Source organism: Artemia sp. Qi Xiang Cuo, chromosome 6 (genome assembly GCF_049724085.1).
Source record: "Artemia sp. Qi Xiang Cuo chromosome 6, ASM4972408v1, whole genome shotgun sequence".
NCBI lineage: Eukaryota > Metazoa > Arthropoda > Branchiopoda > Anostraca > Artemiidae > Artemia > Artemia sp. Qi Xiang Cuo.
Window position 1 is genome coordinate 16,683,853 of NC_142799.1, and position 24,634 is coordinate 16,708,486.

At 33.7% G+C, this 24,634-nt stretch overlaps 1 protein-coding gene across 1 annotated transcript in view; it reads left to right on the forward strand.

The window, feature by feature from the left end:
- LOC148950920 (uncharacterized) overlaps positions 1-24,634 on the forward strand; it is a 101,778-nt gene that overhangs the window by 46,792 nt on the left and 30,352 nt on the right. Inside the window, exons 9-12 of the mRNA XM_089090514.1 lie at positions 2,501-2,720; positions 6,810-7,029; positions 8,320-8,488; positions 16,025-16,263. Coding sequence (XP_088946640.1) covers positions 2,501-2,720; positions 6,810-7,029; positions 8,320-8,488; positions 16,025-16,263 — 848 coding nt within the window. The remainder of the gene's footprint in view (positions 1-2,500; positions 2,721-6,809; positions 7,030-8,319; positions 8,489-16,024; positions 16,264-24,634) is intronic.

Below are 24,634 nucleotides of genomic sequence, written 5' to 3' on the forward strand. Positions count from 1 at the left end.
AAGACGTAGCGCTTTCTTTTGTAATTTCATACAGGAGCCAAAATAAAGTTTTTAAGTTTTTTGACGGGTCACTCTTTTTTTCAAGAATCTATTTTTAAACATTTTAATTAGTCCATCAGACAGTCAGCGTAAAAAAAAGAAAAGAAAAAAAAGTTTCAGCGTACACTCTTTCAATTTGATCTGCTTCTCTTTTATCCTTTATGTTTGATCTTTTGTGCTTGATCTCTTTTTATTTTTCCAATTTTTTTAACTTTTATTTCTGACCTATGAGAGGCTATCTTCTGTTTAAATCGCAGCTCAAAAGGAGACAAAAAGTGCCACAACCAAGCAAGTCCAAAATTCCTGTATTGTCCACTATTTTGTGAGGGACCCAGAAATAGATTTTTCCCCTTCCTCCAGACGCAAAATTGTAAGTGCCTTGCCGTTCTTGGACGTTTTCTTATTTCATGAAAGTTTAAACTGGATTTCCCCAGCTATGAGACAGGATAGGACTTACCACTTAGTGTATAAAATTCATTACTGTTTAATGGAAGTTACTGACTGTTTGCAATAATCGTTTGCCTTCTTTCAAAAAAAAAAAAAAAAAAAAAAAAAAAATCATCGTGTGATTATAGTAAACCTGCTGACAGAATATAAACTATTCTGGAGAAAAAAAAAAAAAAAAATGCACAATTGAGGTAAAAAGATCACTTCAGTTTTTGAGACCAGGGATTGAGAATTAGTACATGTAGTAAACCATAATGTAGGCCATGATTAAACCATAGATAGGCATGCCCATAGCTAATACAACTTTGCAAAAAGTATATCTTATAGTTAGCATACATTTTTTCGATTATTATTATCATATCACTTGGCAAGGAGACCTTATATAGCAAAGCATATATATTAATAGAATCGTGTGTAAGATTCTTTCTTGTAAATGTAACATTTATTTCTAACTTGTATTTAACTACTTATGGCAAAAGTCTTTTGCTCTATCGTAATACTAGCACACTAGATTATCATAATATCTGGAATGTAGTGTCATTATACAATTTGTCACATATACAATATGTTACTGTATAAGTGATGAATTGTATTATTGATAAGCTATATAATTATATTATTTAAATAATTGTTTATACAAATAATATTTATATAATTTTTACAAGTTACAAATTATATTATTATAAGTTAGTTTTACTCTTCCCTGTGAAGTATCTTAAACGCTTCAAGTAAAGCTACAACATTAAAGGTAATAGTTCTTAAGGCTAAGAATTGTCTTAAGACTTGTTTAAATCAAAATATAAAAAATCTTTTTCTTTGTCATGGCACAGGACGGGAGCTGTCTGCAGCTGAATATTTTTTCTTTTGTTTCTTGTTTTTTTTTTCATTTGTTTTTGCTTTCGTTTTCGAATTCTGCTTGTTTTTCTGAATTTACAATTTTGGATGTTTCTTTAGTGTGTATGGGCATGTATTTCTGATTTAATTAGTTCAACCATTGTGGACAGGCTAGTTGGATGTCTAGAAATGTTTTTTTTTCTTTTGTTTCTTTGTTTCATTGTACGAATTGACGAAACTGGTGGTTATATATATACCCCTATATATAGAAAAGCCAAATAATAACAAATTTAATAATCATGAATAATGAAACCATTTTTTTCTGATGTGGGAAGGGTACTTTAGTTATAATTTCATTTATTTTCTCAGTTTCCCCTTTGAATCATCCAAATGATAATTTTGAATTATCCAAATCCAACTATTCTTGCAAGCGAGAAAAAGCTGTTATACTTTTTTAAGAGCAAAAATATCTCAGTTTTGTGTAAATAATAAACTTTTTATCTTTTGTTCCGAGAGGGGTACTTAGTGTCATCAATCTCATTTATTCTCTCCGCTTTTTACACCTTTGAATTATCCAACTGTTAATTTTGATTTGTCCAAATCCGACTAAACCTGCAAGCGAGAAAAAGGGATTATACTTTTTTAAGAACAAAAATTTCTCAATTTCTTGTAAATAATGAAGCTTTTTTGAAGCTTTTTTTGTCTTTCATTGCGAAAGGGGGCTTAATTATAATTTCATTTATTTTCTCAGGTTTCTTCACCTTTGATTTACTCAACTGAAAACTTTGAACTATTTAAATCTAACTATTCCTGCAAGCAAGAAAAGTGATTACACTTTTTTTAAGAGCCAGAATTTCTCAGTTTTTCGTAAGAAATAAAACTTGTTTTGTCTTTTGCTGCGAGAGGAGGACATAGGTACAATTTAATTTAATTTTCTCAGGCTTTTCCCACCTTTGAATTTTCGGACTGATAATTTTGAATTACCCAAATCTAACTATTCCAACAACCGACAAAAAGCGATTGTGCTTCTTTAACAAAAAAAATTCTTAGTTTTTTGTAAATAATTGAACTATTTTTTATCTTCTGTTTTGAGAGGTGTACTTTTTAAAAATCTCATTTGTTTTCTAATTTTATACACTTGAGTTATTTCTACTCAGCCTAAAAGTTTGAAATTTTTCAGGAAACTCGGAAGAATGAACTTAATCAGCTGACTGAAAGCTTGAACCTAGCCAGGGAAGAAATAGAAGCTTTACGAAAAAGAGAAGAAACTGCCATGTTAGCCTCTGCTGAAACAAAACAACAGGTTCATGAAGAACTCCTTAAGCAAGAAGAAGAAATGCAAAGGCTAAAAACGAAACTATGTACCACCTTAACAGAAAAAGAGCTCTTGTCAGTTAAGGGTAAGAAAATATTCTTTTATGCTAATAAAGGGATTGTTCTGTAATATGAAAGATTTTGTTCTATTGCCAAAATAATTTTTAGAGGCCTGCTCTTTTTAAACCATAAAAATTCAGATTTGTGACGCTGGGGGACAAAACTGAAATTTTTTGGGGAATTTTGTGATTTATTTTTTGGGATAACAAACTAAAATATGTACTTCTGATGAAATTTCTTACCCTGAATTTGAAAATTCTTTGTAATTTTTTTCATTAACAATATCTTGTCTATAATAGTTTTCTATTTTACTCCTTTTTATTTATGTAGAAAGAATATCTTTTTATTTCCAAGTTTATTCTGTTGGGGAATTTGGGTTTTCCAGAATAGAATTTTGTTTTAAACGTTGAAATTGGCCTTCAAGTACAGTTTTGTATGAATTCAAATGTGTAATTAATTTTTTTTCTAACGCCCAATGTTTTTAAGGGATAATATTTGAATTATCGTAAAATTTACTATTTTCGAAATCACATCTTCGATCTTAGAAATTGAACTTACAACTATGTTGAAAACTTTCCGCGGGGGGGGGGGGGGGTAAACGTCTAGAACCATCATGGAATAGCAAAAATCTAAGCTTAATTTACTCATTATTACAATTATTCAATTATTGACTTACCTATAAGAGCATCTGTTTGAAAAGACCAATTACTCTATTTTGCTATATTTATCTGTTTCAAATATTTATTTCAAAAGCTTCACTTTTATTGCTTAACTTGCAAAACATATCCGTCAGTGGCATAGAGAGTAATTTCAGAGTTTTGTCTAACGAATATGCTAACATAGGCCTAGAATTCAACTCCAGCAAAAGCGAGGTGGTCGTCTTTAATTATCGTAAGAAAGTGTCGGCGCCTGTCATATTTGCACCAGGTAGTAGTAAAGTTACTGCAGCAGCGTAAATGACTTACCTTGGTTTGTCAATTGGGTCTAATCTTAAAGCTACCCGGTCCTATCTAATAAATGATCTTAAACAGAAAGTCCGAAAAGCGTATGGGATGATTTTATTATGTAAACGCCTATATAACCGCCGCATTCTAGCACGGATCTTTAACTCCTTTGCCACCTCTCATATCTTAGTTTTGTCACCTTTCTGGTATTTGTTTACTTTTGTGATAAAAAAAAAAAAACAATCCGTACAGTGTTCTATAAGTTTGCAAAATATCTGCTTAGCCTTCCCCCCTGGCGAAGAAACCGCCAGATTTCAGCACGTTACGGACTCGACGGCCCCTTCGTCGTGATCGCGACCAGGAGGGAAAAGTTCCCGAAGTCTTTAGACCCAACGCGTAGTATGTATGAAGCTATAGTCAGTAATGTGTAATGGTTTATGTGAATAGTTCCATAAACTATTTTTTTATGTAAATAGTTTCGCTATTAGTTTTTTTTTGTTGTTGTTTTTTTAGTTATTGAAATATTAATTTAAGTTTTTCGTTCGTTCGATGTGTTTTGTTGTTTTCTTTTCGTTTTCTCTCTACTCCATTTTTACCTTTTTGTATTGTTAAAGGTGGGTAATAAAAATCATTCATTCATTCATTCATTCATAAAGTACAAACATTAAATTAGTTGGTTCGCTTCAGAAACCAGGAAAGAAATACAGACCTGATACATCCAAGTGTAACAAAAAGAAACTATATTGAAGTTTCACCCAAGTCTGTTTATCTTACACATGATATGCAATTAGACCAGCCCATGTAGGAATAAACTTGAAATATTGTGTGAGGAGAAACTGAAGACATGTCTTCCCTGAATGATTTTTTGCAGTTTTCTGCAATATCTTAAGATTTTCAACTGCAAAAAAAATTATCAAATTTATTGAATTCGTTTTTGCATTCGTTTCCGTGAGCTACTAGGCTTTTCCAAATATCCAAAATCTGAAGATTTTGCGATTTTTCTCAAACTTCTTAGATTTTACTGGTGTCTAATCGTACATCCTTGATTTTATTTTATTTCTTTGCCCTTATTTAATAAAATTTTCTTAAAACCTAATTTATAATTCAAATTGAGGTTGAAATTGACATTCAGGATGAATGCCATGAAGAAGGCAAAAATGAAGATATGTTTAAAACTTGGCAAAAACTGAGAAGAGATGGTAAAAAGAGGATAAGATGACAAACTCAAGCTAAATAGAATCTTTGTATACAGCTTAACTTCCACACGAGGCTACTCTTGTACAGAGGAAATTGTTCATTTGGCTTTTTTTATATTTTTTTTTCTCAAAATCGAGGAGTTTATAAAATACATAAATGAAGTTGCAAAAGAAAAGTGAAATACTTCAGCAAACGAAACAAAGTATTGATGTAAAATTGGGTTAATGACATAATTGAATAAAATACGTAAGAAAAAAACAACAATAAATTATAAAATATTATTTAGATTCTGGAAAAAAGGAAAAGGTTTTACATACAGAGAAAATTTTCAGACTTAAAATAAAAAACTATAGTTTTAGGTAAACCTGCTGTTGCTGCTAAAGGAATTTCTTGTTGATTTGTACAGAGAGGTCCAAATAGTTGTAATATTTAAGACAAATAGAAACAAGATCAAGTTTCCATTTTTATACGTTTTTGCCTGTGAAGCTTAAAATTGTTTCGTTTTTTTGTGCCACTTGAAAGCTTTAGTGTATCGCAAAACAAGAAGAGACATAAACCCTTTATAGGGGATGGTACCAAGTTCTAAAAGGTAATTAGAAGAATCAGCAGAAAACCCATCTATCTCTAGGGACTATTAGAAAAGCTCTCCTAAAAGTTCTGTAAATATAAATAGAATACCGTAGTCATCTTCCAGAGTGGTTGCCCTACCAATATCAATGTATCTTTCACAAGATCATACCCATATTAAGTATAAATAAGGTGTGTTAGTTTATTTGTAAGTGAAGATCCATTGAATTTAAAAAAAAAAAAACGTCTGTATAATTTCTAGCCAATTTCTAAAAGATCAATTGAAGGATCAGTAGAAAACCCTTCTATCTTTCGAGACCACAAGAAAACCCTTCTAAAACTTCTATAAAGATCAATAGAAAACCCTTGTGTCTCCTTTCATAGTGATCGCCCTACCAATAAAAATATATCCTCTATAAGATCATACCCGTGTTAAGTGACAATTTGCGAAAAAGTGTGTTCGTTTAATCGTAAATGAAGATCTATTGAACACAAAAATCGAATATTACAGAAGACTCAAAAGCGGGCAGAACATAGGAAAGAATATGGAATTTTAGGGGCCTGGATCTAAAATTCCAGGTCCCATAATAAAATTTCCATAATAAAATTATAGAATTTTATATCTTTTGAGTGCAGAGAACAAATGTAAAAGCAAATGTTAATGGGGAAAAAAGACACTCGTTTATTTGTTATCTCCTCTGTAGGACTATAAGGGTCGAAACTTCAATGAAAGAATGCTGAATAAGGTTTCTCTGAATTCAAAGAATTTTTCTGTTTCTTTAATGCTTTCCTTTTCTTACAGTGACTTCTTTAGAAAAGGAGCTGGAGCAACTCAACGATTGGAAAAATAAGCTATCAATATATAGTTATATAAAAATAATATTATAGTTATGTAGTTAATAAGCTAAGTTATATTATTTTTAAAATAAAAATAAACAATCCTTTGTTTATTTACATTAAGCTTTGTTTATATTATATAAGGGGTTTATTACATAGTTTACTGCACGTTTTGTCTTGTCATTTCCTAAATAGCCAAAAACTGACATTTGTCCTTCGAAAAAGGTTAAAAACCAAAGTCTATCCATTATTTTGTGACACCGTAATTTATCTTTCATGCCTTATTTCTTATATAAAATATTATTTAAAAAGAATATAGTTATATTATTATATTATATTATTAAAAATAAGCTTATTATAATAAATAAAACTTAGAGCAAATTATGGGAGATAAAATAAGAACAGAATAATTTTATTGATAAAAAATATAACATAACCAAGAACAAAGTCCAGTTAAATGGCGCTCCTATCTTATATTATTATTTTTATAATAATATACCCCTAAATTATTTTTGGGGTATATTATTTATATAAACATAAACCCCTATATCATTTTTCCTTTTCTTACAGTGACTTCTTTCGAAAAGGAGCTGGAGCAACTCTCCCAGTCCAGTTTAGAAAGAAGTAATCAACTCTCAGAAGAAATGAAAGCAGTAGTTGCCAAAGCAGAAGAAGAAAAGAAGAATTTGATAGACGAGCTTTGCCGAGGAAAAAATGAGGCTACCAAAAAGATGAAAGAACAAGTAGAAGAAGAACTAAACAATGATTGGAAAAATAAGCTGTCTGAAAAGTAAGTTTGAAAATATTAACTGGTAATAGATAGCTTTTACTATATGTTTCGTCAAAATGCTACATTATACAATATAACTGATAGAAATATTTACAGTATGGTCTGGTGAAATTGCTAACTCCTATATTTTGTTTCGTACCAATTTGTACTGTCCTCTGAAACAAAAGATACAAATCTTTTCTAGGCTATATATTTTTAGTTCAAACGGAAGGGGGGGGGGGGGTAAAAACTCTCAAAATGTTTTTTTATTCAAAATGTTTAAAATTTCCCAAGAAATGTTCCTCCTTTCTGGAGGAAAACTACAGAGAGAAGTTTTCCTTTCTGGTCCCCGGCCCTTCCTCTTGTTTGCTGATGTGTATGTTAAGAACTAATCACTCACGTTGATAGGAATGCTGTTTTTTTTTTTATTTATTGTGTGTTATTTATTGAGTTTGAATTTTAATTTTGAATTTGTTTTTGTGTGCTATTTTTTCGTCTGAATCGTAGCTCTAACAGGGATGATTGGTCCTAGTAAATTGTTTTAATAAATGTTTCCATTAATATCTACATTTCAAACTGTGTTGGCTAAAACAAAGCTATGTTAGACATGAAGATCGAGATTATCATCCATTATATTATTCAATTTAAAAGTTTGCTGAGGAATGGCTTATTGTAATTACATTGCTTTTTGATTTGTAATTCTATTTCTCTGTGAACCTATAGAATATTTAACTGATTTCAGAACAGTTTTCGTCGTCCGATAGATACCCAGTTTTGTGCTCCGGCTAAAATCACTTTTTTAAAAGGAAAAGAAAAAGGTTAAATTTGAGTTTAGAAAGCTTTTCAATCTGATTTTTTAGTCTTTAAACACAAAAAAAATTACTACTGATTTTAACAACCCACTTCCTTTCGTTTGATTGATTCGATATCAAAAGTTAAACTACAAGGTAAATAGAAAATTATCAAATAATTCGGCAAGACTTGACCTTAAGGGCCTAAAACAAGATGGTACTGTAGATGGTAAAATTTGATGTCTTATAGGTCTTTAGAGAATATATATATATATATATATATATATATATATATATATATATATATATATATATATATATATATATATATATATATATATATATATATATAAATTTATTATAATGTAAAGAAACGGTAAATGTAACCTTAGTTGTGTAGTTTAATCTAAATGAGTTATTATAACCTATATAACCCAAATAAATATAACCCATCCTTCGAGAAAGAACTTATTATTTTATTTTTTTTTTTTTTTTTTTTTTTAACATATTCTTTTTAAAGGTTGAATGACAAAGAGAGCCAGCTAAAATTGGAAATAGCCAAAATTGAGGAGGCATATGCGTCCCAAATTAGAGAGCTGGAACAGTCTAAAAATTTGGCTATTGAGGCACAAGAGATGGAATATTCTCCCAAAGTGGCGCAGAAAGCTGAACAACGAAATAAGCTAAAGGCATTTTTTTTTTTTTTTGCCCATTTGAAAATATGTAAATTAATTAAGTTCTTCAAAATATTTGCTGGGATATTCCAGGCCATGGATCTTCACCTCTCGTGGGCTAGACCATGACTCAGATTCAAATTTGGGTTCTAACGATTCAATGAAGCGCGTTGTTATAACTCTTTTTTTCGTAACAGTTAGTTTAATGTCTCTTGACTTGTACATCTGGGTTTCATTGAAAGCGGTCTGCATTAAGAAGTTTGACCCCCCATTCATAAGACAATGGTTCTTTGACTACGTCCCAAATGGCACCGCGGGACGCAGCTGCAGTCCAGCTAGTGCTCAGAGTATGCTGATAAGCATTGTTTATTTGCTGAGAAATATTAATAGTTGAGTAATATTAAGACAGTCAAAAGAACGGAAAGTTTTTGATTCGTAATTTTTTGGCTAGTAAACGCTCAGTTTCTCCGCTAAATCGATAATTTATGTAACACCCCCTCTGGAATGCACCGCAGAGTGCGCCTTTCTTTTCATCTTGTGAAATTATTGTCACTTTATGTTTCTAGAACAAGGGAAATTAGGTTAAGGTTTGTATTTTTTTTACTTTTTGAATAGATCGCGTATATAAGTAGCAGTATTCTATTTAAGTTCTTGAATTTTTACCCTGTTGAGGGCTGCACCACTCCTTAATTTTATAATTTTTCACGTTCTTGAGAGGTGAAACAGTGTTATATTTAGCTATAACCTTCGTGAAATTCAACGCCTTCAAGGATAGACGTAGCTCTGATACAGTCATTTATTGGCATATAGTTTGTTAATATGGGCATATGCGAATCTGGCTTCTGGACTACGAATTTTGTGCAGCCTATTTTTAGAGTTTCTTGCCAAAACATTTTCATTTGGAGATTTCCGCTAGGAAAATAGAATACTTTAGATGATGAATCTATGGAAATGCTTATTGCGGACGCTTGAAGTACCGGTTGAAGATGATAAAGATGACGCTATAGATAATGAATCTGTGGAAGTGTTTATTGCAGACGCTTAAAGTACCGCTTGAAGATGATAAAAATGACGCTATAGATGATGAATCTGTGGAAGTGCTTATTGCAGACGCTTGAAGTACAACTCGAAGATGATAAAAATTACGCTATAGATGATGAATCTGGGGAAGTGCTTATTGCAGACGCTTGAAGTACCGGTTGAAGATGATAAAGATGACGCTATAGATGATGAATCTGGGGAATCGCTTATTGCAGACACTTTAAGTACTGCTTGAAGATGATGAAGATGACGCAATAGATGATGAATCTGTGGCAGTGCTTATTGCAGACGCTTGAAGTACCGCTTAAAGATGATAAAGATGACGCTCTAAATGACGAATCTGGGGAAGTACTTATTGCAGACGCTTGAAGTACTGCTTGAAGGTGATAAAGATGACGCTATAGACGATGAATCTGTTGAAGTGCTTATTGCAGGCGCTTGAAGTACCGTTTGAAGATGATAAAGATGACGCTATAGATGATGAATCTGGGGAAGTGCTTATTGCAGACACTTGAAGTACTCCTTGAAAATGATGAAGATGACGCTATAGATGATGAATCTGTGGAAGTGCTTATTGCAGGCGCTTGAAGTACTGCCTGAAGATGATGAAGATGGCGCTATAGATCATGAATCTGTGGAAGTGCTTATTGCAGACTCTTGAAGTACCGCTTGAAGATGATAAAGATGACGCTATAGATAATGAATCTGTGGAAGTGTTTATCGCAGACGCTTAAAGTACCGCTTGAAGATGATAAAGATGACGCTATAGATGATGAATCCGGGGAAGTGCTTATTGCAGACGCTTGAAGTACCGCTTGAAGATGATAAAGATGACGCTATAGATGATGAATCTGTGGAAGTGCTTATTGCAAACGCTTGAAGTACTATTTGATGCAGCCGCTTGAAGTACCAAGGATAGCAAAATAAGAACATTTTTTTGTCCCCATCAACCATCTTAGGTATATTCACACCTGAAAAACGAGGTTTTCTAAGATGTTTCTTTCGATTGTTTCAAATTTGTAGAGTTTTTAGGTGAGTATTGTATTTTGTCAGTGTTGCCCCATTGTACCATAAAAATAAATAAGCAAAACTGATTAGTTAAATTTCCAAAACTTTCGTCCTTAAAGATTCAAACATTTGCATTAACAATGTTATTACCAAGGATAACTACACATTCTAAGGGAAGCTCAACCTTCTTAAACCATACATTAAAATTCAGCTTGAAATTAAGCTCATACAAAGCTCATGTGAAAAATATTGATTAAACAAGGGCATTGCAATGCTCAATTTTTCGTAACAGTAGAGATAAGTTTTTAGATTGCAAGCTTAAAGGAGTAAAATAGAATGAAAACCTTACTTGATGAGATTTGCTCTCAGCCTATGTCCTCCTTTCATAGTGGTCGCCCTACCAATAAAAATGTATCCTCCATAAGATCATACCCATGTTAAGTGGACTATTTACTAAAAAGGGTGTTCGTTTAACTGTAAATGAAGTGTCTTAACATATTTCCTATGTCCATATTTCCATATGGACATATTTCCTATGTCCAATTCAGTTGTGTCTTTAGCTCTCAGCCAATCGCTAATCTGAATTCAATGTGCATTCACCTGTTGTTATACAACAAGATATGAAGCCTAAGCGAGTGTTTCTCATTCAAGAGGTTCCATACAGTAAGTAGGTTTGATTAAAATACTACGTATTTCATATTTTTAAGTATGCCCTGTTGTGTCATAACTGGCGAATGGAGCTGAAACTTTCGGGGATTTCAAAGTTAAAAGTAATATAAAATAACAATCGAAGAATTTTCAATGTAGTTGTGCAATAAGATTAATAGACGGTGTTATAGTTGAGGTTTCTGGTATTTGTCGGTTAGTACGTGTTGGAACCTGCATGTTGGAAGCTGTGTGTTTTTTAAGTCCTGATAGAACTTTTTAATTCAGGTTGAAAAGATATACTGCGAAAATAATAGTAATGGTTTGTGACATGGATTAATAAACGAATAGAGAATACAAATATTTGCTAAGGTGCATAAGCAAAAGAAAGTATAACAACAAAATTATCCCCATAATATTTCTGATTGGTTACTCAGTAGCGTTATGCAAAAACCGTCTAAGTCACATTTTTTTACGAAATTGAGTTATGGGCTCCACCTTATGTAAAATTTCACGACAAGTTGTTTGATATAATCAATCTTCAAATAAGGTCACAGTTAAAATTTGAATTTTCAGTCCAAGTCCCTTTACAGCAATTTGTAAATCGCAGAAACAAGCCAAGTCCTTGGATCCAGCGGTAACTGGACTTGGACTGTTTTTGCTTTTTGTCTGTGACAAAAGGATTGGGCTTGTACTGTTTTGATTCACCACCATCATTAGTGTCTACAAACCAAATGGAATTTCTGGAGGGAGAAAATGGTGAAACGATTAACTACTAAAGCATTTTGCTAAATTTTGATTTTCTTATGTTTATTAGTTTAAAGGTTAAAGGCATTTAAGCCATTTTTCCTTTTCTTCTTTTCATCTTGTGACTGGTAGTGTTGAACTTCATTTGTTTTGGTGTTTCCTATAGTGCTTGGCTAGCCATTAGGAATGTCCGACCCTCCTCACTCAGGAGGTTCAGCTACATCTGCTGTTATCATTATTATAAGGACAAAATCATTAGAGTCTGGCTAACAAGCAATAGTCACCCTGGTCCCCTCAATCCCACTCTGGGGATAATCATGAAAGCAATCATGCTCTTAAGAAATCAGACTAGAGAGTTCCAAAAGGACTCAATATTGGCATGATCAATCAACGGTGTTAACTGTTTGAAGGTCAAGAATCAATCTGTGTTCAAAAAGGTTCTGGAGATAAGGAAGCTAGATATGTCTGATGATCTAATGTTAACATTTTTCCTGTGATAAGGATTAAGGATGTGATAAAGGATCTTTTTTGATAATATACCCTCAGTAAAATTTGCCCTGTACGCAGATGACTTAGCCATTTGGACCGAGGGCAGATAGACCCGGTGAGAGATTCTTTGCCTGACCAAGACAGTGAAGTTACTGTGGAAGAAGCACATTCCGGTTGAAAGCGTGGCTGAAGAGACGGAGAGAACGGACTGAAAGAAAATACAAAGGCGAAGAATATGTGAGTGCCAAAAATATTGTTCACCCTGCTAGAAAACAGAAGGAAGGTTTTAGAAGTTGCAGGCTGAGTTCTTCTGAAAAACTTGGTAGTGAAACGAAAGCCAGTCTGTTTGAATCGTATTGGGCTATAGGTGAAAAGTAACAGCAGCAGCAATTTCTTCTCAACTACGTGAACAGAACTCGACCTAAACGAACCAGGAAAAGAAAAGATGATAGTAACAGGGAGCGCTATGCCTGGTACTATTATGTGACTGTTGAATCGGAGAAAGTTAAAATATACAAGTCCTGTTTTATGTCTGTCTTTGCTCTAACCAAAGCAGAACTCACAACGGTTCAAGAAAAGCATGGGAAGTTATCTTTTATTAGCACTCTTGAGAGACGCCAAGCTCCCACCAGATCAGTCCTAGATGACATTTAGGTTATAAAGCAGCACATTGAATCATTTCCTGCTTATGAGTCCCACTATGCAAGATCAAAAACTTCCAGGAAATGTATTTCTTCTGATCTAAGCCTTCAGAAGATGTACGATCTTTACAAAGATTTTTCTGCAGAAAAGGGGTTGTCAGCAAAATCGGTTGCAATGTACAAGAAAGTTTTCAATCAGGAATACAATCTTGGATTTAAACCTCTTGTCAGTGACTCCTGTGGAACGTGTGAGAAACTTCAGCAACAGATTAATTGTGCTGATCCTGAAGATTCCAAAAGAGTCTTGCAAGCTCAGCTTGAAGCCCGTGAGACAGCCTATAGATCAGCGTACGAGTCTAAAAAGAAAGACAAAGAGGTTGTAAAGAACAAAAATTCCACTCTTATGTGGGTTTTTGATCTCCAGCAGTCCCTTTCTACGCCCTTGGTACAGACTAAAATAGCTTTCTACAAAAGGCAACTGTGGACCTACAGCCTTACCATTCACGAAATAAGCATTTTGAAAGAGGGAAAGTCATACATTTACCTTTGGCACGAAGGAATAGGTGACAAGGGATCCTCTGAGGTAGCCTCTTGTCTGTTTAAGCATCTGAAGATACTGCCGTCAATAATAAGACGGCTAGTCTTGTACTCGGAAATATGTGGTTCTCAGAATCAGAATATGTATGTGGCCGGAATGTTTTCGTATTACGTTTCCAAAATTGCTTCGGAGGATTTTGAATTGATAGATCAAAAGTTTGTCGAGCCCAAACATACTCACCTCGAGTGAGACAGCGATCATGCCAGGCTTGAGAAGGCCAAAAAGTATACAGACTTTTAAATCCGAGTTCCAGCTGACTGGACGAACCTAATACGTCTTGCAAGGGGAAAAATTCCCATGACCGCCACTGAGATGCAGAAGTCAGAATTGTTTGACTTTAACGAATTTTTCAGGAAAAGTTGTGTCAAAAGGACAGTGGACACCAAAAATCAGCCATTCTCTTGGTTGGCTGTCCGTTGGTTGCGGTACGAAAAAGAATTTGGCATCATCAAGTTCAAAACTTGTCTAGATGAAGATGCACCTTTCAGAACAATGATTTTTAGAAAGAGAGGATCCCAGAAAATTTCAGTTGGAGGCATGAAGACAAAGTATCCCAATGGGAGGACGATTTACAAATCAAAATAAGACGACTTGATGTCACTTCTGTCGTTTGTGCCTGAGGACTATCATGCCTTCTACATAAGTTTGCTTTATGATAATACAGTGGTGGACTACCTCGAAAATGAAAATGAAGAAGAATGAGCTAATATTCTCATATTTTACAAATTTTTTTTTTTTACCATTTCTTACATAAACGAAGTTGACTTAGCTTGAATTTGCAATTTTTTTTTTGAAAGATTTTGAGAAAATTCAATTTGCAAGAACCGGTTAAGTCCATTATCTCAAAATATACTCCATTTTAGTGAAATCTAATGGCAAATTTAAATTCCTCAATGTTTTTTTGCATATATCATTTTTTCACCAGCAGTTTTCGTTCATAATCGGATTCAGGAGACGCTTTCAACCAGAAAAATCGCTTTCCTGTAAAATTTGGAAAATGTGACTTAGACGGTTTTGGCATAACGCTACAGTTCTTGAAATCAATGTAACAAGTTGTGTTCGAAAACATAATAAAGAGTTTAAATGTTAAGAGCTAAGTTTCATCTTTAAAAATCAAACTGCAAAAATCCGCTAAAACAAAACTAAATAATTTTTGCGCACAAGTCGCACGTGACAGGAAAAAATCTAAAAATGTTTTGAAATCAACAAAAAATTTTTTTTTATCTAGTAATAGATTATTTTCTCTACTACTTTCTGAAAAAATAGAATTATTTCTATAGAAATAGAAAAAATAGAAAAATAGGTAAAATGGCCCTAGAAGAGTTTTGGCTTGACAATATAATTAGCGTAAAAAGTTGTGTTTGGAAACAAAATACCTAGTTGAAATGATAATTTATTTCTAATTTAATCGGTCAAATTTCCACAAAAATGAAACTATCCGATTTTCAAGCAAGAACCTTTACGAGGGAGAAAATTTGATAACATTTTTGGAATTAGAGAAAAACGTTTCCCGTTGAATAACATTGTGTTCTCAAATACAAAAAGAGTTCGCAATTTGTGGATTTGTGTTATTATTGTTCGTTTGTTTATGTTTTATTTTCTTTCTCTTTGCCTTCTATACTCTCTATTTTTCTTACTTTTCTTTATTATTTTCTTTACTTTCTGTTTAACATTGCCCTTGCGAGTCGTATTTTTTTTTTTATTAAATACTGCAGAATAGTTCAGATACATTTCACAAAGAAACTCAATAGTTTAATTAATCAAATAACTTATTTATTTGAAAACCCGTCTGTAAAAAATGTTAAAAACCATTTATATTAATATTACAAATATGAAATTTATATAAACAAATCGACGATAACAATATGTAAGTATAAGCTATTACGGAACGAGAAAAAAAAAAATCTGACAACACAATTATAAGTCAAACTATTTTCTTTTTATATTTTCACAAGTTTTGAAGCACCGATTTCTGGGTCCATCTTACTATATTTATAAGTCAATTGCCAGTGCTGTAGTAACATGTGGGAGCAAAAACTTGGTGAAACGTAGGTGAAACGGAATTTTGCTTCATCAGCTTTAGGGAGTATCTTCCAGAGAGGGGGTAATACACAAAATTAATCCCTAGTAAACTTTGACTACTTTAACACTTCTATCCATTCTATATATTCAAGTTCGTGTGCTTTTTTTTTCTTTTTTTTTATGTGGGGGAGATTCAGAAACTTAAGGATTTTGGGTGGGTTGCGAGATCCTCCTGTATACGAAATTGTGTATATTTCTTTCGGTTTTGTTATAAAATTAAAAGCTACTGGATATATAATTTATTTCCTTCTATTTTGAATATTGCCTTTAGCTCTCTTTTTAACGTCACTGTGATTTTAGATGAAAATAAGCGACTTAAATGCAAAAATAATTCAACTTGAAACTGACAAAGATGCGGCAAAAGAAAAATGGGACGAGCTTAGAAGAGAGTGGGTTGACCAAATTGAAAGCAACAGAAAGCGGCATCTAGAAGAAATTGGTCAATTGAAAGAAGATCACACTAAGGAAATGCAGAGGGTCGATAAGATGAAGGAGTCCTCAGTGGGTATTGCTTTAGAAGAAGTGGGTCGCAAATACAGGTAGGATTTTTTAGGTATTCGTGAGGGACTCGTCTAACTAGAAAAACGAATTCAAATCTTGATAGTCTTATGTAAAATATTTCTATATCAAGGAACATCCAAGGAATGTTTTCATATAGTATTAAATAAAAAAAAAACAAGTTTTTTCAACTGAAAGTAAGGAACAACATTAAAACTTAAAACGAACAGAAATTATTACGTATATGAGGGGGATTGCGCCCTAGTCAATGCCTCACTCTTTACGCTAAAGTTCGAATTTTGTTCGAATCACAAAGTCCGTTTAATTAGAATAAATAGCTCTTTTGAAAGTACTAAAAAAAACTTTAGCGTAAAGAGCGAGGCGTTGACTAGGGGGCGAACCCACTCATATACGTAATAATTTCTGTTTGTTATAAGTTTTGATGTTGCCCCTTATTTTTAGCTGAAAAACTTATTTTTTATTTAATTTCTGATCGTTTTTTAAATAATGCTTGAAAGTCCGGCGCCCCCTTGATAGAAATGTCCCTTCCCCCAAGGAAACATCCTCCATGGAAAGATCCTCCCATGTAACCCCCCATCTCCGACCCGTTCCCCCCCCCCACTCAGAAAAAATCCCTCCTGAAAACGTCTGTATACTTCCCAATAACCAATACTATATGTAAACAATGGGGAAAGTTCACAACTTGCAGCTCTTCTCCGGGAACTGTGGGGAACTAAGTCATCCTCAAAGACATGTTTATTAGATTTTCGACTATGCTGAACAAAATGGCTATCTCAAAATTTTGATTGGGTGACTTCGGGAAAAAATGAGCGTGAGAGGGGGCCAAGTTGCCCTCCAATTTTTTTGTTCACTTAAAAAGGGCACTAGAACCTTTGATTTCCGTTCGAATGAGCCCTCTCAAGACATTCTAGGTCTACTGGATCGATACGATGAACCCTGGGAAATAAAAAATAAATAAATAAATAAACACGCATCCGAGATCTTTCTTCTGGCAAAAAACATACAAAATTCCACATTTTTCAGATAGGAGCTTGAAACATCTACACTGTTACGCTGAATCTGATGGTTTGATTTTCATTAAGATTCTATCACTTTTAGGGGGTGTTTCCCCCTTTCTTCAAAAATAAGGCAAATTTTTTCAGGCGCATAACTTTCGATGGGTTAAACTAAATTTGATGAAACTTACATATTTGAACTCAACATAAAGATCCGATTCTTTTGATGTATCTACTGGTATCAAAATTCTGTTTTTTAGAGTTTTGGTTACTATTGAGCCGGGTCTCTCCTTACTTACAGTTCGTTACCACGAACTGTTTAAAAGATATCTATTATTGTAATAAATAGTATTTATGTGTGTATGTATTTATAACCCGTCGTACAAAAAGGAAAATGATGGAGTACAACTAAAGAAAAGAAAAGAGAATCAACACTCAAAAACTACAAACATTAGTCCTACACATTAAAAATGACATTTTGCCATTCATTGCCAGTTTGCTTACTGGATATTTGAGCGTTAAGCTCATATAGCTTAGCACATGGATCAGACAAGTCATATTTTCTCATGAGGTACGTGTTACGGGTCCATGGGGGACTCGCAGCAGAAACTTAGCATATCTACAAAATACACACATCATTTTAAGACGATTAGATTGACTAAATTTTCTTTAAAATGGCACTAAATAGAAAATATTTGGCATTGCTACACTATCATAAACCTTTGCAAGAAGGGGTCTATTTTGAACTTATTATCGTGCCATAAGAACGACGGATTTTACTCTGCATATTTTCTGATATTAGTAATTTAGTTTTCTGAATATTTTTACCGATTGGAAGACCAAGATAAGTCAACTTATCAAAAGGCTTAACTTCAGTACCATTCAAATCTATAGTTAGATTGTTACCTCTTGTCGCACCTAGTTCATTAAAATTCAAAATTTTAGACTTTGTTGCATTTAGGGACTAACTAATTTTATGTTAATTTTCGGAAACTTCACGAAAAGAATTTGCTAACCCGCTAGTGGTTCTACTAACACTGAATACATCATCTGCATAATAGAAAGAAAGAAAGAAAGAAAGAATTATTTATTTAAAAAAAACATATCAGCAAAAAATTATTACTTCCTCCCCTAAAAAGCAAAGCTTGTCCGTGGGGGAGGTAGAGAAAACAAGATCCTTAAAACAAAGAACACTTGGCCACCAATACCACTAATACCATCACACTAAACAATAAATACAAAATAATATCATATATTATACTTCCTCTGGGAACATCATATCAACAAAATCCCCACAATCAATCAATCAAAACTCATATTCAGCAAAAAGCAGATCCTTAATGATTTTTCTAAAAATATTGGGGTCACCAATAGTCTTAATTCCATTTCCGTGTACCTCTATAAAAAAACAGAAAAACATGAATGGGAAGAAATACCTCTATGTACACTGAAGTCCGCGCTATCCCGTGTATCATGAGAATGAACTGCAGCCCTAATAGACAATAAATCATCAAACCAACGTGGCTGAACATCCTGCTGCAGTCCAAAAATAAACCACAGTGCGTAAAACTCACGAAGGCCTGCAGCCGGCAAAATTTTTAAAGTTGGGTAAATTTCTCGAACAGACATGCGTGGAGGTATACCGGCTAAAATTCTTATGGCATGATTTTTTAGAACTCTTATTGGTTTAGGATGGAAGAAAACGTAGAGAGCCAAATACTCGAACAATAAAGTATATACGGGTGCATTAAAGAAAAATAAAGATGGCGAAGGACAGATTTGGGAAAACAATGTTGAAGTTTCTTCATTATACCGAGATTTCTTGCCAAAATTTTGCTATTTAAAGTTACATGTTCCTTAAAAGATAGAGTTTCATCTATTACAATCCCAAGGTTTTTAAAAGACACAGTCCGTTTTATAACGCAATTGGGCATATCTAATTCCTTGGTCCATGGGTAAAAGTTTGATGATCGCGAGAAAATAATAAAGTTAGACTTAGCCATGTTAATCTTTAATTTATTTACCCTCATCCATGCTATAATTCTATTAACTGATTCCTTCATGGAAATCTGCAGCAGCTCTGCTGTCTTAGCTGTGCTAATGGCTGTTGTGTCATCAGCAAAATGTGAAACTGTTTCAATAGTCGGGTTTACCGTTACTTCATTTATTCTGTAGCAAAAATTATTCAGACAATTTGGTAAATCATTAATAAATATCAAGAATAATATAGGACCAAGAACTGATCCTTGCGAAACACCTACTTTAATACGCTTTTTTTTGGGAAGAAGAATCATTTAGTTGAACATAATGATAACGATTACTTAAAAAACTTCTTAAAAAATTTAATGATTTACCCCTCAAATCCATACACCTCACACTTCTTAAGTGGAAGTGTGTGATCCACAATGTCGAAAGCTTTCAGCAGATCTAAAAATATAGCACCTATTTTAAAACCTTTATCTAATACATCATTAATAATAGTTGTCAAATAAATCATTGCCTGTTCCGTTGTCCTTTTTCCACGGAACCCGAATTGTGTCTCTACCAGTAACTTATGATCCTCCAAAAAACTCATAATTCTAGTACTAAAACACTTCTCTAAAACACGGGAAATGATGGGTAAAACAGACATCGGTCTATAGTTTCCTGGGTCATTTTGAATACCACCCTTATGAATTGGGGTTATACGGGCAACTTTAAAACAGTCTGGGAACAAAGTATAGCTTTTTTAAATGGAGTAGGAAGAGAGTTTGCAATGAGCCGGCAACGTTGCGTTATTATATACTGCCTATTTCATGCCTACTTCAGAATAGGCACATGATGCTACCAAAGGAACTAGTGAAACTTATTACATAGACTGAGCTGGCGTTAGAAGCCGAAGGAACGGAACTAGGAGTACAGCAGAGCCGAATATGGATTCATTATGTGGTACACGACCCCTGTGTCGACTTATTCACCATAGCCCTCATGTTCTGCTGCTTTTTTGTTCGATTATCGAGTTCCCTTTATCTAATAAAGAAATTTAGAAAGGGGGAGATCAAGGAAAATAAATTTTATTTGCACAAACAATTCTAACCCAAGAGCCAATTTTAAGTTGTACTACAACTTAGTATACGATGATGTAAAAAAGGTCACAGAAGGATTTCTGGTAGTGATTTGTTCGAGTACGCACATGTGCAAGTTTTAGCTTCTGCCTCATAGGCTATTTGTCTGGGGTTCTGGGGATAAAATGTCATAATGTCACAGTGAGTAGGGTTAGAAAGTAGCATTTTTTCCAAGCATCAGGATAAGGTTGCCCAATTTGGGTTCTAAGTTTTGGAGTTCGAGGGCTGCAAGGGCATCATGGTAGGCTGTTACTCAGGATGTTCCTGGTTGACCCATTTCTGAACCAACTCCAGTTCCTGTATTAAATAGGCGGTTCATAATACTGACAGGCTCACAACAGGACTGGTGTATTCGAGGATAGGGCATACATAGCACAGGTATGCCTGAAGAAGAATAAGGGTGTTGCACCCTAAGTGGCACCTCTTTTAAGGACTGTGTGGACACCTTTTTTAAGGATGTATACCAATTGTGATCCTCAAAAGGCCGAAAAGATTTTGGTGCATAAACTTAATTCTAACCCATCTATATCAGAAAAATCTACTCTTTCGAATCAGACACTTCTTTCTCTTACAGCACTTTGTAACAGAACTTCTTTTTACTTCCATTATAGAGGCATTTTTTATAGACAGAAATATGGGCTTTCAGTGAGTGCCCCCCTTTCTTCAATACAGGCTGATATCGTCATGGAAGACCTCGAAGAAAGGGCTATTTTGCAAAGTTTTTTTAAATCCGGATTTCGGGTTCGTTTTAAAGACGATGTTTTTTATCTGCTGAGACATGATGAGGATTCTCCGAGTTCTTTTATTTACTTGGTCAATTTATGGAATCCAAAACTTCAATTTACTGAGGAATCAGAGATAGAGAGGCGTCTTCCTTTCTTATATGTTCTGGTGCACCGAACTTAGACATGTTTTGAGTTTAGTGTCTATAGAAAACCAACACATAATGACCGTTACTTAAATTATTCCTCTAATCATTCTCCTGCTGTGAAAAGAGGAGTTGTCACTTCTCTAGTTGATAGAGCATTGAAAGTTTGTTCAACACGCTTCTTGGATTTAGAGCTCAACCACCTTAGAGATATTTTATTTGGGAATGGGTATCCAATTAGTTTAATAAATTCTGTAATTGCAAAACTCATTAAAATATTATCAAACAGTTTCACATAAAACACAAATCAAAGGGAAAATTCTGTTAATCTTGGTCTCCCATACGCTAAAAGGCTTTAAGACCACATTTCAAAACATCTAAAAAAAAATAATATTTACACTTATTATAGACCCAGAAAAACTATCAGGTCCCAAATTTATCAAGGTAAAGACCCTATCCCGATAGTTGAAAACTCCGGTGTCTACAGAATTCCTTGTTCGTGTGGTCTTTGGTATATCGGAAGAACTGATCAGCGACTAGCGAATAGATTAACTCAGCACTCTAGGTCAATTAATAATACACTTAAAAAGCGGGAAAAAACAGAAAATTTTGACTCTGCCCTTGCAGAGCACATTTTTGAAAAACCAGACCATACTATTTTGTTTAATCAAGCTAGCCTAATTTCGCATGACAAAGGCATTGTCCAGCACTACAGAGAAGCTGTTGAAATTTATAAATACCAATATTTAGGTCTAGCTTTGAACATGGATTCTGATAATTTAAGAATAAACGAGTCACATTTCAGTTTCCTCAAAAGAGAAGCCGATGCTTTGGTAATCCCTGAAATAAACCTTGAACCACTTTTCCAGTCATATAATCAAACACGTGAACAACCCCTTAGGTCTCAAAGGGTGCCTGCAAGAAATGCATTAATTAAAATCCGAAGTCAGATGACATAGTTCTCCAACTTATTTAATTGCTCGTTCGTTTTGTTTATTGAGGGAATGAATTGTTTTCTTTTCTCTCTCAGTTGTTCGCTAGTATCCGTCGATGGCAGTTCATAATTTTTTGGATTTTGTAGGATAATTTTTAGGATTTTTTCCTAAACGATTGAGAACTTACACAGCCATGTTTTTTGTGGATTTCTATAGTGGCTTTATCGCCGATGCAGCTGCAATGTTTGTAAAGCTTTTCTTAATGTTGAAATGCTCGATTTTCTTTCAACAAAGGAGTTTTCTAGTGTTCTAGTTTGCAGGTTATCCATTTTGAAAATAAAATGGATTTGCTAAAAAGAAAAAAAAGAGAATTATATAAGCTGCTCATAAGCCATCTCGATAACTTCATTCTTTTATTAAGATTTTAGTACAATTTTTGGCTTGCTGAAACTTGAGGGCATTGACTCTTTATTTTAAATCTTCTGCAGAAAAATCCTTATGGATGAGATTTAATAACCCTATTTAATCAATTTTTGTCGTTGACTGAATAATCAATTATCCTTATAAGTGATCAAAATAATCAATAATAACAATGTATAAATTTTTCTTTTTCCCCTGAGTTCGTTTTATGGAGTTAAATGAAAGAGGAAGAGTTCTTACTATCCTATACATACCAGATATTCTTTAATTTCATTGGTTTACATCTTGACCAATTTTTGGGAGCCAATTATAATGTTCCTTATATCTGGAAAGACAAGTAACCCTGTCGTTTTAAAACTTGAGCTCTTCACTCTGTATATTAATGATTTTGTAGAACTCCTTGTACAGAGATGGGTCCAGTTGTTTTGCTAGCGAATACGTTAAATTGTAAAACGAAAATTTGGCCAAAAAGCAATTTTTACCCAAATTGCGGGTGTCTGTACCCAAAACTAACTTTTTTAGATCGCGAGAAAACTCATTCTGGTCCCTGGTCCTTTGAAAGGCCTTTCTATAAATCCCAATTAATCAAAATCGGTGCTAACGATAAAGAATAAAAACTGGTTTATTCGTTTTTAAGTTTAACATATGATCCCGAAAGTCATGTTATAAAAAATGTTGATATTCAGTTTAAGCCCTACGAAGAAGGGAAAACGGTAGACATAGGGGAATTCCAATATTAGAAATACTCCTACTAGATTGTATTCAGTTTCACTGGAAAATCAGAAATTGCGTTTTAATGCATTGCGTTGTTAAAAACACAGGCTAAAATGATAATTTGGGGCTATGCACATCCATTTTGATGTCTATCCCTGGTGAGACTTATCATTTAAGGCCATTTGATGACTCTGTCAAGTGGAAATTAGGCTGATGTATAAAACACAGCTAGGTTACTTTATCAGCATATGTCAGCTTCATTATCTTCACAAAATGTATACGGCATAGTCCGTAGTTAAAAGGCACATAATAAACATCAATACGATATTTACCCTTTGATGATATCTTTTTATAAAAATTTTGATATTGTTTTTTTTTTCGATTTTTTTTTTGAAGTTTTTTTTTTGCATTGTTCGATACATACTGTCTTAGTGCTTTTTCTGTCTCTTTTTCATTTACTAGTTTGTATTTTGTCATTGGAAGAATTTCAAATTCGAGAGCCAGTTATATTCAATGACTGGTGCTCTGGAGTAATGATAGCAACTCCTACAATTTTAAGATTTATGATCCTTGGACTTAAAGAATTGTAGAGTTCTTTACTCCGACTTTGAAGAACTTTTGTATAATAGAGGAATGACGTCGATTCTAACTCTTGTATTTTAGCTGCTAAACTCCCACTGATGAGACAGGGCAGCTGGTCCTTGCCTCCTCTCCAGCAATCTGGGATAAGTTATAGTTGCTTATGTTTTCTTTATGATTCTCGTTTTTTTTTCTAAAGCTTTGCTTCAGCTCCTCTCGACGAAGTTTTGTTAGAGGAAGAAGCAGCAGAACTTGCTCTCTGGGTTGGTTTTGTATAAATGACGTCTTACTGATACCCCACGTTTCAAGTAAATGGCCCCTTTTTGGTAGAATAGCTGTATAACAAAGGTTTACCGCCTTCTTCGTCCGACTAGGGGATGAACTGGCCACAATTGTATGGTTGTCTCGGACTTACTTTGGATTTTGTTTTTATTAGATTACTCTGACCTGATCTAGAAAATACGCCAAAACACAAGAAAATAAAAACCGTACCAATTGCGCTTTGTTTGCTAATGTTTGTACGAGTGTTTAGAGTATACTACTGTGTATGAAATCCTGGAACTATGCTGAAAAATATATCCGGATAATCTGGAACCCTGAAAATGAATAAAGACTACGGAAATCCTGACAAAAAAAAAAAAAAAATGAAAAAAAATATTACTCTCCTTTTAAAAAAGCTTCAGCTTTTTTATTCTAGTTTATGGTACTTTACTAGATTAGTATTTGATTAGCTTAGAGTTATTTGGAGTTGGAGGACTCTGGCTCCAAGATATACT